General features: G+C 32.9%; 1 protein-coding gene across 6 annotated transcripts in view; it reads right to left on the reverse strand.

Moving 5' to 3' along the window:
* The window catches only part of siz (Brefeldin-resistant Arf-GEF family protein schizo), a 184,643-nt gene that overhangs the window by 9,449 nt on the left and 160,008 nt on the right, over positions 1-15,186 (reverse strand). For all 6 annotated transcript variants that reach the window (XM_072546249.1, XM_072546248.1, XM_072546247.1 and 3 more), the window contains 8 exons: positions 14,730-15,135; positions 14,211-14,497; positions 13,661-13,950; positions 13,296-13,576; positions 11,561-11,795; positions 11,241-11,480; positions 10,487-10,684; positions 7,245-7,409 (listed from right to left, as the gene is read on the reverse strand). In XM_072546249.1, the coding sequence (XP_072402350.1) occupies positions 7,245-7,409; positions 10,487-10,684; positions 11,241-11,480; positions 11,561-11,795; positions 13,296-13,576; positions 13,661-13,950; positions 14,211-14,497; positions 14,730-15,135 (2,102 nt within the window). The remainder of the gene's footprint in view (positions 1-7,244; positions 7,410-10,486; positions 10,685-11,240; positions 11,481-11,560; positions 11,796-13,295; positions 13,577-13,660; positions 13,951-14,210; positions 14,498-14,729; positions 15,136-15,186) is intronic.

Consider the following 15,186-nt stretch of genomic DNA (forward strand, 5'->3'; position numbering starts at 1 on the left):
ATTTCACCTTATTTCATTAAGGAAAAGTTTTATACCTAAATAAATTATAAGTATTAGATTCTATATCTATCTCAAATTTTTATTTCCTTTCAAGAATTAAAGCAAACAATTATTTATTTCAATTTCATACCGTTAAACCGGCTAATATTTCTTTTTTTTCCTATTCTATAATATATAAGATCATGTTTGCCGTTAAAATTATCTATTTAATATATCCATACATTATAAAAACATTGTCACACCATTCGAAGGTCACTATTTACCGAAAACCATTAAGGTTTTTATTTCAATAAGGTCACTTCCTGACATTTTTTGTATCGCCTTTCAAGATTGATAACCCTTGTGTTTTTCCTTACCTTTTGTATGTACAAAAACTTGGAGTAACACAACTGTTTTTTTTAGCCTACTCAAGAATCCAGTTACAAGTCAGGGGAAGAATTATTTTTTAGTTGGGGTTACACTTAATAAGGATAAGGGGAAGGAGTTTCAAGTGGGTTTTTTTATGGGATATTAAGAAGCAGTTTAAAGTGACGTATTTGTCCAATAGTACCTGATCCAGGGAATACAGGTTTGGTATCTTGTTACCACCTGAGTCCAGTTCTCCACCGGATCGGATCATCTTCGAGGGAAACCTACTGAAACCGGCAGGAAGAACTGACTTATTTTTGTTTTTCATTCAATTACTTTAAATAATTTTTTTTATGTCCTCTTCAAGGTTTTAACTTTTGGTTCAATTTTTAATAAAAGAAAACTATCCTTAATAATAAACATCTTCAATTTTTTCTAAAAAAAACATTTATCATTGTAATTTAATTTAATTATTTATTGTTTACCAAGGGATGAGGTTATAACTCTCCCTTGAATTTCTCATTGTTAGGTTATTGTGTGCACACATATCCCGGAGAATTTTTACTTAAAAACCTAAACAATTTTTGAACGAAAACTAACTATTAGTGAGTAGTATATATTTATATTTATTATTTATACATTATTATTGGATATAATCTTTGTCACAATTTGAAATTTTAAGGGGAATATCAGGGGTAAATTGTTTTATAATTATATTCAGGGATTTTACTGTAAATATAGCTATAGTTAACTGTATATAAGAGGTGGTGGTTTAGTATATAATCATTTAAAATAGTTTGTACCTAAGTTTGGTAATTATTAAAGGTGTGGTTAAAATTTAATATTTCAATTAGTACCTATCTTTCATATTTCAGCAATACAAGATATCTCGGAAGAAAACATTTAACTTCCTGGCGCCCAAGCATTCACTAGAGCAACTTTTACTTTTCATCTGTTTATTTCTTGGTGGTTTTCTTGTCATTAGTTCTTATATCTTACGGTCTCTGTAGGGCATGCAAATTGGCCGAATCCTTCTTTGAGTGTCAAGTGGTCATTCTCCTGCATAGTCGCTAGCCAACACTTAATTCTGTTATATTTTAAAATTCATATTTACTTCATAAAATTCATATTTATTTCTTTTACATAATTTATTTCTATCTAATCCCTTCCATCTTCCGTTATTCCCCATATTAGTTCGTTGGTGTATCAAGGTGCATTTTAGAGTTCACCCTTTTGCTACACTGGATAGAGTCACCCAGACTTCCTCTAGCACAATTTTTGTTACATTAACATATTTTTGTTACAATTTATCCGTAAATTGACTGTTATAAAGAAAATTATTGAACATTTGAAAATTTTAATCGATTTCATGATACGGAATGCAGAGTAAACAGTTATCGACATATCTGTTATTAAAATGTACGTTGTACTTTAATTTAGAGATGACTTTTAAGTACCTGACATTTGGTTTTAGGGTCAAATATCACTTTTACATTCCATGGCAAACTAGCAAAAAGTGCAGACTTAAATGTAGAGCTTATCATCTAATGTTTATTGTAAAATGCTTATTGAAAATAGCAAATAGCCCAAACGTTTAAGGAATAATTTAAGTGTATTTTTTATAACAGACCGATAAACTCTCAGGAATTAAAAAAGTTTCTATTTAAAAATTCACGGTCAGTAAATAACAAACAATATAAAATATGTGGTTTACTCGGATACTTGACGGTTGTCGGTCAAAATTTGGAAAATAAAAGAAAATATACTTGCTACTTCATCCTTTATTAAAGAAGACGTTTCGTACTTGAATCCATACACATAATCAGTTCCTCTAAATTCAGTTAAATGAACATACATCCATAGAAAATTTTGCAAATGATTCACCTTACAGAGATATGCAGCTCTAAAAAGATGAACTTATGAACCATGAAAATTAAACGTCCAGTTTTTTATACGAAAAAATAAAACGAAGTCAGTTTTAATGTAAAATGTGCACAGAACAGAATACTTTCTAACATGGAGGGCAAACAGAATTCCAAAAGCACTAATACTGTTTTTTATTTACATTAATAAATTTTAAGAGACAAAGAAATAAAGATAAAATACAACAATATGGCACTGGAGATAGTTACAACGTATAAAAACCTGAGAAGTATAATCGCAAACGAAAGTCAGACATACACATAGAGCAAAAAAATTTAACAAATTATACCACTCGCTAGCTCCAATTCTAGAAAAAAGAGAATTGGCAAAAGACCAAGATATAAAGATAAAATATAATAGTGATGCCAACGTTACTGTATGCGAGTGAGAAAACACTTAAAAAAGATAATAGTAAAATCAATTCAATGAAGATAAGGCACCTACAAAATATCAGTTGAAAAGACAAACGTTGAATGTCATTAAAGGAAAAAAAAAAGGCAGAACAAGAAAGAAATAGATACTGCAAATAGAAGAGAATGGAAGAAATGTTTGAATGAAAATAATATACCTACCCAGATCCGGCACCTGAAAGGGCAAAAGAAGTGGAATAAAGAAAGATTAGTTAGTAAATAATTTAAATTCTGAGATATAGGTATTATATATATTATGTCCATTAGATGCTGTGCAAATCATTTAGATAAACATGTAATGTGCCAGATGTCTTCAAATTTTGTTTGCATGTTAGAAATAATAGATGGTATTTATGTGTAAATGCGTTGACGTACCAACTAGTTGTAATATTCACATTTACGATTTTAAAGGTTCAATATTTCATTATCTATAAATTAGTTATTCTTTGTTTCGGCAAGATGTCTAACATTTTAATTTTTTTCCTTCACTACACTTTTTGTATTGTAACTTTATGTGTGACAGGATGGAACATCATGATATCTTATTCAAGAGACTGAGACTTCACCGCAAAACCAATAATTCTCCAAAACCGCAAAAGTTTGCCTCAAAACTAAGTATTCTGCTGTAGTAGACGCAAGCGAGAAAATAGTTAAGGGCGACTTCAAGCAAAGTAAAAAAACAAAGATAGGTTTGACACAGAGTATCAGGCCATAGCAAACGAAAAGAAGAAGACCAGACAACAATTATTAATATATAATAGAGCTGGTAAAAAATAGGAATATAGAATAATTCGATTGATACTTAAGTTTTGTAGAAAAAGAGATATAATGAGTGAGTAGAAGAGATATAAAGGTGCATAATGAAAAATGTTGTTCAAGCGAAAGCCAAAAACAGAACCATTAAAGGAATACATCGAAGCCAAGATCCTTTCATTGCTCACACAAGCAGGTTTGTGCAGAGCAATCTGTAATTCAGTCATCAAACGCTGTAATGTATGTATTAAACAAGAAGGTAAACAATTTGAACCTTTGTTGAAATAAATTATATTTTTGAAATTGTATTTTGTTTTAAATTATTTTCGTAAAGCGACTTTTCGTCCACCCTGTATATAGCACTTCTTTTTGGATGGGAAAAAAAGCATTTATCCCAAAAGTAAAAACTCACGACAGATTTTCGCCACCGTCACCACTACGGCGAGATATATTCTGTATGTGTATATTCAAAAATGATATTGACTGATATTAATTATAATTACATTAAGAATAATAAATAGTTACAGCCAGAGGCCTTCTGTCAATAGTCAATAAATAAAAATTTGTCTTATACTAAATATAATATCATTCATAGTGCCATCTGATATTTCTTCTTCTTCTTCAGATGCAAATCCACTAATGGATGTTAGCGATCACATTTTCCATTAATTCTCTATTTCTTGCAATATGTATCAGAGATTGTATGTCGTTAATCCCTGTCCATTGCCTTATGTTTCGGAGCCAGGACATTTTCTTGCGTCCCATTCCTCTCTTGCCTTCAATTTTACCCTCGATTATAAGTTGGAGGAACTGGTATTTTTCATTTCGCATGATGTGACTTATATACGCCGTTTTCCTTTTCTTGATGGTTTCGAAAAGCTGGCGTTCTTGGTTTATTCTTTTAAGGACATCTATATTTGTGATTTTCGCTGTCCATGGTATTTTTAGGATACGGCGATAGAGCCACATTTCGAAAGCTTCTAATCTGTTTATATCCCTCGTTTTGAGTGTCCAGCCCTCTACGCCATATAGCAGCACTGACCACACGTAGCACTTAGTAAACCTTAGTCTCAGTTGAAGATCGAATTCTGAACAAGTCAGTACCTTCTTGAATTTTACGAAAGCTTGTGGAGCTTGCTCAATGCGACATTTTACTTCCCTGTCCGATGCCCAGTCTTCAAAAAGCCACGATCCCAGGTATTTAAATTTACTCACTCTTTCAATGGACTTAGTATTCAGTGTTATGGTGGAGTTTTCAAGTGCATCCAAGTTTCTGGGTTTTTTTTTGGTTTTTTTTTTTTGGTTTTTCTGATATTTCGCATGTAAATATATGTTCATTATTATCGAAGATGCTGTACAGTTTTGGTAGTCGCTTTGTTTATTTTTTTTTTCTTAATATATTTGTTATATCCTCCCCTTTCATTTGCTATGTCGCATGTGAGGATTCGATCAGTTGTTTATTTTGTACTCAGCCCGAGGCCTTCTTCAAGTCAATAAATCAAAATTTGTCTTATAGTAAATCTATTTTCATCTATTGTGACATCTGATATCTAGTATGTAACTATACATTCATTAATAACAAAGATGCTATGTAGTGACCTTTCGATAGTCGCCTTGTTTGTTTTTTTTTCTACCTAATATAATCGTTATCCCCTCCCCTTTCATTTAACGCATCACACGCTCCAATAGAACCAATAACAACGGTGATATGATGTAATGCTCTTTTGGCAATGCTGCCATGTTTGTTTTTTCCGTCATTGTACTAGTTATCATCTCCCCTTTCCAACGAGGTCTCATACGCCACGATCCATCGAGCCGTTCTCGAGCTGTGCGACTTTGTAACCAATTTACGTAGCGGTGACGGTCGCAAAAATCTGTCGCATACTCAATGCTTTCTCCCTATCCAAAAAGTGCACAACGTTCCCTAAATAAGTTTTTACTTTAAAAAAGAAGATTTTGTGTGAGGTCTGTAAGTTGTGAAGGTTATAGTTTTAAAAGGATGAAGAAATTTGAATACCAGCCAGAATAGCGAAAGGGAATAAAAACGAGACTCCGAATATTAAAACAGTAATTAGACACACAGTAACATATACCTATGAGGCATGGACATTAAATAAGAAGAAAGAGGATACTCTGGAAAGATGGAAAAGAAAAATATTGAGGACGCGTATTCTGAGGAAGGAAGACAGGTGAAAGAGAAGAACCAACAACGAATCAATGACTGTACAAAGAACCTACCATCACCAGGTTCCATAAGTCGCAAAAGATCAGATAGTTTAGACATGTAGAAAGAACGGAAGCAAACATAATGCCTAAACTAGCTATGATCAGGAAACTAATCGGTCCCAGAAGAAGGGATAGGCCTAGAACGAGGTGGATTAATAAAATGGAGGGAGACCTTAAGCACGTGATGGTGAGGGACCAGAAAAGTAAAGTGTAGCATCAGGAAAACAAAACCCTTAAATTAATTAGTAACTCATAACATAGTTAAGATGTTTACTTTCGTTGTAATTGAAAGTGGGTCAGTATAACGCACACTGTAATGGAATGGAGAAATATTGTTCATCGGGTCTTTCAGAGCAGATCTTAAAATAATTTGTAATTAATTAATCTTATGATTGTATTCTAGGTCTTAACGACCTGTTGTGCTTATCAATAAATAAACCTAGTTAGTACGCCAATAATACGGTGTAATTTATAGTAAGTCAAACGGAAAAAGAATCGGCTATGCTTAAACGTGAGAAAAGCAATTTCTAATGCGCATGCTCTTAAGAAAAATTGCAACGTTCCAAGCTTGTATTATTGTGTCTCGACTTGAAATTCCATTTCAAAAAACAGATATGAACATTGCAAGACGTGCCAAAGTGAAAACTAAAAGTTCTAACGAAACACTTATTCGTTTTAGGCACTTACTTGGAAGCTGGTAGAACGAATAAAAATAAATGGTATTACTTTCTCAACTTAACTAAACAAAACAGGTAAATTAGGAACTTTTTTGAAATAATAATTACGAATTAGGCTGAAAATAATATTTGGACATTTTATATTAATATTTAACAGTGTATGGTATATTTATACTTTCCAGAACTCTTATTATCTGTTTCTGTAATGTGGGCAGTCAATATGTCTGACTTCTTTCTATAAGCAAAATAAGTTTGTGGTATCTGTATATTTACACATGTTCTTTGTCCTAAAAGCTCCTTTCATGAAGACGACTCCTAGAATTTTATAAGTTAAACTAACTTATCCTTTACCACAAAATCAAGTCCTACGATTTTAACAACTAGAGGGCATTAAATTTGTCCTGATCAATGCGTGATCATGAAGATGATTAATACTGGTATGTCCCAAAACAAAAACTTGACTTGAGAGTAGACTTGAGAAATTTGATATTATTTATAGTGGTAGATATTTTCAATAGATTGTCCATTATCTTGTAATCCAGTTCATATGCGAATCAGGAATGATAAAACATCCACTTAATTGTTACCAACCATATATACTATCTACATATTTCTGTTTGAAAGGTTATATTAAGTCTTTTCTTCTCTGACTAACTCGCACCCTTTCCTTTTTATTTTCCAGCCCTGGAATTACTTTGCTTTGAACTATTTCTTCGTTCATTCACTTATTTATAAATATCTTATTATTGGCTTTTGGTTTCTCAATATCTTCTGTTCTTCATGTTATTGATGTTTTCTGAATATGTGTCCAACTAACATAAATACGAATATAACATTACTTAAAAACTCCTCCTTATTTTCGGCCAAATTCATATACTACAAAACAGTATTAACACAAAAAACTTACACTGTTCATGGATGTCCAAAAGGGAATTACTAAGAGCCGAACGTTTAATTTGAGGATCATTGTGAATCTCTTCCTCATTAGCGCTCATAGAAGGCATCTGAGAGCACGGACATTGATAAGGACATCCTTCTACATCTGCTACTCCGCTATCACGATTCTCTGTCCCTAGAATACGAACGCAATTATATTATTATTTAACAAATCAATAAGCTCAATATACAGAGGCAACGAAAAAAAAAACCGAAAGGAATTAAAATATATATTACATTACCAAACGTGTAAATAATTTTTTCATTTCTTTAAAATTTCTTAATTTTGAGGAAAATTGTGTAGTCCAAAACATGTTAACTTATATAAATACACTATTCTCCAAAATCAACGCAACACCTCAAGTGTACTTCAGTTTGAAGCTGACAAAAGTTCCAAGGTGTTGCTTGGATTTCGACGATTTTTTTTTTCACATCATAGGTCTGTTACTAAGAAATTACTGTACCAATCTTTTCTGAGAAATGTATACGTTTTACCCATATACGGGGTGTAGAAATAAAGTTTTGTTTTTTCAGCTTATTTTGCAACACCATGTGGAATTTATTAGAAACAAACGCTACCCCTTATTAATATTGCGAGATAGCTTTATCGTTTCTGAACATTTTGGTATCATCTCGATATCTCTATTATCAAAGAAGAAAATTACATTCACACAACTTTATTTTTATACCCCGTATATGGGTAAAACTGTGACATTTCTCAGAAAACATTAATACATACATACATTAATACATGTCATAAAATGACATTCTCAAGGCAAAGAAATCCAATTGAATTTGTTTACTACATAAATAACTTGCCATTAGCCTCGAAAAATGAAGTATTAGATTTGGGAATCTGGTTAGACACCAAACTGTCATTCTCAAGCCACATCAACCAAGTAACAAATAGAGCGATGAAAGTGCTGGGATTTATCCAACGCACATCAGTGGACCTGTCTTTGTTTACATTTAGAAAACTTTATTGTGGTCTCGTTAGACCCATTCTGGAGTTTGGATCAGTTGTATGGTCCCCATCATACCACTGTTACATTCAACAGATTGAAAGAGTCCAGAATAAATTTCTGAGGGTAGCAGCCTATAAGAGTGGATACAGGAGAGAGGAATACAACTATCAGTGGGTAAGAGATAGTCTTAACTTACCAACACTTGAGTCAAGGAGGACATTGTTAGATTTATGTTTCTTACACAAAGTTATCAATGCTTTTATAGATTGTCCTCAACTCTTATCGCTTGTTAGTCTTAAAGTTCCTAGTAGAAGCAACAGACAATCAGAAATCTTTTCAGTGCCATTTCACCACACTAATTATGGTATCAATGAACCAACTACACGATTGGTCCGGAGTGCTAATAGCCTACCAAGACAAATGGATATTTTTGACTCCAAAATTAGTTTGTTTAAAAAACAACTAAAAAGTATCTTACAATAAGTTTGTTGTACATCTATATTATTCTTATATGTTTGTATTATTCTGAGGTGTTTGTTATTTTAATAATTTATTGTTGTTAAGGTGTAACTTTGTAAAACTTGTGATTGTTATTTTAATAATTTATTGATTGTAAGATGTAACTTTGTAAAAATTGTAAGTAAATGGATGCCGTATATAAATAAATAAATAATACAGTAATTCCTTGGAAATAGACCTATAATGTGAAAAAAAAAAAAAATCGAAATCCAATCAACGGTTCAGAAGAAAAATAACTCAACTTTATGGTAAGTTCATATTAAGACTCCCTAATGCAGATTCCAAACAACACACAGGGTCAACCACAAATCAACAATATACAGGGTTTATCCACAAATCTCTTCACAAACACCAGGTATGTACGATATGCAAATAAACCAACCCAACAACATCTTCCACAAATATGATATTTCCCTCAACAAGCGAAGACGAACCAGAAACTGGGAACGTGTCAACAAAAAAGAAGTGTGGAAACAGACAAAGAAGATGATACCCAAGAAAATGAAACAAATCAAAATTAAAACAGCCAAGAAAACCTAAACCACCACCAATATTTGTTTACGGTGTATAGGACTAACAATATACAGAAAATTATCAAGATATATTAACAGACATCGAAGAGAATAACATTATTGATCACACATATCAACCAAAGGAAGAAAGAGCCTACAGAGTCGCAATTAAGTATCTTCACCATCCACATGCAAAAGAAGATATCAAAAAACTAACAAAACTGGGTCACAAGGTACGAAACATCATTAATGCTAAACATCGGATTACAAAAGAGCCCGTAAATGTGGTCTTTCTTGACCTTGAACCATCAGACAAAGTGAACACACACGTGATTCTCTCACTGGAGAGTGCTACATCATGCCAAAATCAAGGGACAGAGCCTAAACTCACCACATTAACTTATAGAATACATTTTTATTCTGATTGTTAATTTATTAGTTATAATAAAAAAATGGTACATTTAAAGTGGTGCGTTAATTTTATAAAGTAGTGTAATTATTTAACTTATAAATTTATATATCTTATCGGTGGGCCATAAACATGAATATGTTTAAATCGTAATTAAATGTCTAGTTGTAGATGGGATTTCAATGTTTCTGTTTATTATTCTGTCATAAAGCTTAAAAATATTTAATAGTTTATCTGATTGTATCTTGTTTAGTTATCAGTATTGTTAAACTGTTGATCGACCCCTGTAACACGACATACAAACATTGAAGTCAGTCCAGCTTCTCTCTTTCCCGCACCACTGACTGGTTTTTGATTCCTAGGTCCAGCCAAACCAGTTAAGTTAACATTTAACATTCAGAAGAGAAAGACAATTTAAAGAATGTGTCATGTAAATGTAGTTTAGTTTATGTAAAATCATTAAATTAAAGTATTGGAAAAACATTCATATGTGTAATTCCATACAATTAGTAATACCTATTTTGCAATTTACTTTTATTTTATTTTTTTTATAAATTTACCTGTTTACTTTTACATCTATAGAAAATTAATATTCGTTAATAATTGCTTCGTTGTTCATTTTTTACTTAATTTTCCCAAAAATATTTGTCAAAAATATATGCCCAACCAAACTTTACAATGAACGTCACGTCATTCAGTATGGTGACTACACTTTCGATTTGTATAAATAAGGACTGTCATTACTTTGTTAGGTTAAGATTTTTTTTTGATGACTGTATAATAGTTATATTAGTAAACAATAACATACCTGTTCTGTTTCCTCCTCTGTTCGATTTTTGCCTATCTAATTCGGCCTCTATCCTAAGATTCTCCATTTCATCCATTTCACTAACAGCTTCTTTTAGGTCTTCGGCAAATTTACATCTATCATGTTCGTTTCTGGCATTAAATGTAACTAGAACTTTTTGATCTACACGTTGACTTAGACGAATACCATATGGATAATCTACACCGAAATAATAATTTATGTTGAATAGCGATTAAAAAAAATGCGTTAAAATTTTTTTACAAACTTTAGTAGTATAAATATAATATAGTATAGTAGTATAGTCAAAATCTAATTCTGTCAAATGTCGGTAAACATTGGATCTGCAATACCGGCCGACGCGTATTTAATGTCACATGAAAGTCTCATACTGCTGTCACAAAAACTTTTAAGCTTAAGTGATCCCTTGGATTTCCAAGAAGTTAGCTATTCATGTACAGGCCAACATGTTTCACAGCTGAGTTTAGGTCGCCTCCTCCTTCTTCTTCCGACCGGCCTATGTTGCATGGTTATTTTAGCAAGATCACTTTCCCACATTTGGCCCACCCATCTTCGGCGGTTTATCTTGACGGTTTTCAGGATATTTGCATCGCCAAACAGTCTATAGAGTTCGAAATTATATGAATTCTCCACAGACCCTGTTCGTTAACTCCGCCAAATATGGTCCTCAATACTTTCAAAAATTCGTAGTAATAAAAAAGATAGAAAATAAGAAATATATGTAGTAAATACTTACGTGGAACATCAAAAAGAGTAACTATCATTCCACAGAGAGGGTAACTATTCCTAAATGTATATGTAACAGACGATTTCTTCTTGCTCAGAATCTTTGTAATTACCAGGAGATCATTAAACAGGAATACTTCCCTTTGATGTACACCTGGTCTTTCTTTCTTATAAATATCGGGTATTTCATACAAACGACAGTAGCACACCAACCTGCGATGTGGTAGAGCCATATTCGGTTTCTTGCCAACTACGAGATAATACAGAACCATTAAAATTTTATTAAAATATGCAAACGAATACTTTTGTTTGGTTATAATGTATACTCACCTATAGTGCTTTGCACTTTCATGACTTGAGTTACATGATCTGATCCAGGTTTGAATTCGTTGGCTTTGACTCTGTCGTAGACCCCTACTAACGTATCACTGTCTATGTCACCACAATCATCAATTCCTCTTAGGTTCTTTATAAAGTCTTCAACTCGCATACGCCTCTCTGGTTTTATACTTGGAGTGTGTAGGTCAGTATTCAACATTATTATTGCAAAAGCAAGCACGAAAATCTAAAAGTAATAATTAAAAAATATAAGACATCAATAAGCAACTGTTGTGGATATCCTTTCCTCCAAAATAAGACGTGAACAAAAACTTATTTGCAAGGTATAGTTTGATGTTGAAGGAATATTTTATCTATTGAAGTAACTGCGAGTTTAAGGTACTATTACCGTCTAGAACGCTAAAAATGACACATATTCAACAAATTTTTGAACTAAAAACTTCATTACCGACAAAGTGTACTTTTTTGGGGAAAAAGAATTGAATACGCGACAAACTTTTGCGACCGTCAACGCTACGTAAATTGGTCGCAAAGTCGCACCGCTCAAGGACGGCTCAACGGATCGTGAAAAAACAAACATGACGGCACTGCCAAAAAGGGCATGACATCATATCTCCCGGAGATTAATTGTCCGCCACTTTTAAAAACGTAGTTTTTCCCAAAAATCTTTAATCTCCGGATCTAGTCGATCAAGTTTAATATACCTTGATGCATTTTATTGGTTAAAAAAAAAAACAATACAATTTTTGTGACCGAAAAAGTCAATTTTTTGAACATTTTTTTCAAATGTCTGCATTTTGTTTCTATTAAAAAATTTTTTTTGTTAAACTATAACGCAAGGTCACTTCTTTTTAAAACCCTTCTCGAATTTTATGTTTCAGATTTGCGGTTCCAGAAATTAACTGTCCGCCATGGAGCAGTAATTTTTGGACGAAAAATTTTTGGAGCCATTTTTAAAATACACGAAGAATGGAAAAACAGATAGGTTTTTTTTTGCAATTTTAAGTTGTCTAATAATATAAAAGTAATTCTAGACTGTAATAGTACCTTAAGTATTTTTATTTTATTTAATCACAATTGATTTTTTACAAACACTTTTGTCACAATCTTTCTTGTTTGTCCCACTAAGGACGAGAGAATATGTTTATTTTGATAGGGCGTCGAGATGATTCTGATGTATGTGAGGACGTCGCTCTCAGACACATCGAGATGTGTTTGTTCCACTAAGGAGAGAATGCGTAATAATTATTGCGGCGAGGAAAGGGCTTTTATAGAGAATTTCAAAGCGACGGGAGATTTGTTACGATCTTTTTATGGCTTTGTAGTTTTGTAAATTCTAAAACAATAACATGTTTTACAACTGGCTATTAAAGAACCTTTTTAGTAAGAAGTCAAAAAATAGGAGCGTAAATCACGCAGGTGTGTAAAAGGGATCGGTTCAAATGGCTTTTATACCGATAAAATGAAATTAAACTAGATTTCTGACACCTAAGATTAGCACCTCGGTTATTATGTAAATAATATAAAAGGGTCTGATTTATGAGATAATAAATATTTACATTTAGACATTTAACGAAAATTCGACCTTTTAGTGGTAAAATAAATATGATACAGGCCTGGATAATGTTTGTCGATACATACAGAGTCGTATTAAGAAAGAAATATGTTCTGTAGATAAAGAAAATAAATAGCAAAAGTTTGATTATATATGAAGTAAATAACTTACGGTATCTGGTGATCTCAGTCTTCCAACAATGTCCACGTTGCATTGGCAATATCGTTGTGAGAATATCTCCATTAACCTTTCGATTTTCTGAGCTTCTCCAGGCATTCTGAAGTGTTGCTGAAATTTCCTCAACGCAACATCGACTTGCATTCCGGAAAGATCCAGTTCACTAGCGAAGCATTCCAACACAGCCATACAGAAAGGACTTTGCAAATTTCCTAAATACTCTCCGATCATTTGCTTACTCAGGCCTTTCCGGGAAATAAGAAATCTAGCTACACCTACAAAAAATAATGTTCAATCTTTGGAATCTATTATACAATATATTTATTGTTTGAATGTAAAAAAAATTGAATAATACCAACCTTGGGGAGAATTTTCTAAAAATCCTCTTCTTATAAGGTACGCAATACCTTTCTCGGGTTTTTTATTAAATAAGTTAAGACCAACTCGGTACTGGCGCTTACGAATGGTCTCTGAAATCTTATAACTATTGGGGACTTGTTGATCAGCTGCTCGTTCTACTAAAGTATAAGTTGAAGAACTAACATTAGATAGATTTCCAAGACTAGTTTCCAATGCTGGTTCTGCGTATTCGGATGCGTTGTTGCCTTTTCTTTTCCAAACTGGAGAGCTGGCGTATTCACATTGCAATCTATAAGATCAAAATTTTTGGTTAGAGTGTATAATCTGGCTTTCAATTATAATACTAATATAATAAGTGGCAAAGATGTTTAACACAGGATTACAACAGTTACGGAAGAATGAAATGATGTTAGAAATCTGATCAGATGCAGGGTTGATATAATAATATAATAGTGCTCTGCACATGTTATATTTAATAATCGGAAATTCATGCGACAAGACTCAAACATACGCATGCGCACAAATAGTTACACTTAACAAAAGACTCACCTTTCAGTAGAAATACTGCTATCACTTCCTGAGCTCTGTACACTAGATAATGAGCCATTTTCTGTTGTTTTTATTAGTCCATTGCTTTTTTGACGATGTGGCTCCACGGATTTTGACGATATGCTAGAAGTTCTTTTCGGAACCTCTGGTGGAACCTTCCGACTCGATAAGCTATTTCTAGAGCGCAAATATCCATTAGATGGTGTAGCTGGAGTGCCACAAGAACTACTACTAGGTGTCACTTGAGTGGAGAGGTCTGATTTATTTTCAGCAGGAGAATAATAGTGCTAAAAAGTAATCATATATAAGTTCTTTAGTTATAGCCCATTTAAGTGGCGTATCAACGAGCAGTTAATGACTGCTAAGTGTTAGTGTCATTTCGTATTCAAGACATAAGAAAAAATTTAAAATTAACATTAAGCTCTGGCTGATTTTACTGAGAATAGGTTTTGAGTATTTTAAAACAAGGTAGGTATGCAATACCGGTTAAAAAAACCGAAATACCGTATATGGTCTTACCTGTAAAGAAGAGGAAGAATAGTTTTCCCAGCAAACTGTAGGTGTTCCTGATTGACTACGGGGTATGTGCATATTATCTATGTGTCTTCTCTCTCTCAAAGACATTGATCGTACCGGCATCATCCGTAAAGAGTTACAGTCATGGGCATCGAAGCCGAAAGCATAATCGTTGCATGGTTGTTCGGTAGTGGGTGTTTGGTTGCAGTCTTCTGAAGTTGCGGGAAGTCTACGACTAATTCTTTTCTCTGCTTTGGCCATAGCTGTTATAGCTGCGAATTTTTTAAGTAAAGTGTATCTTCGAAACGCCCTTTGGATAGTAAGAGCTGCGCTACGGGCTTTATCTCCTCCATATTTACGTTCTAATACTTCGATTTGCTTATCCAGAATATCCTGTGACAATTCGTAACTAAAAGCAGAATAAAGGAAATAAATAATAAAAAGAGCGTGGACAAGTCTT

Source organism: Diabrotica undecimpunctata, chromosome 10 (assembly GCF_040954645.1).
Source record: "Diabrotica undecimpunctata isolate CICGRU chromosome 10, icDiaUnde3, whole genome shotgun sequence".
In the NCBI taxonomy this organism is placed as follows: domain Eukaryota; kingdom Metazoa; phylum Arthropoda; class Insecta; order Coleoptera; family Chrysomelidae; genus Diabrotica; species Diabrotica undecimpunctata.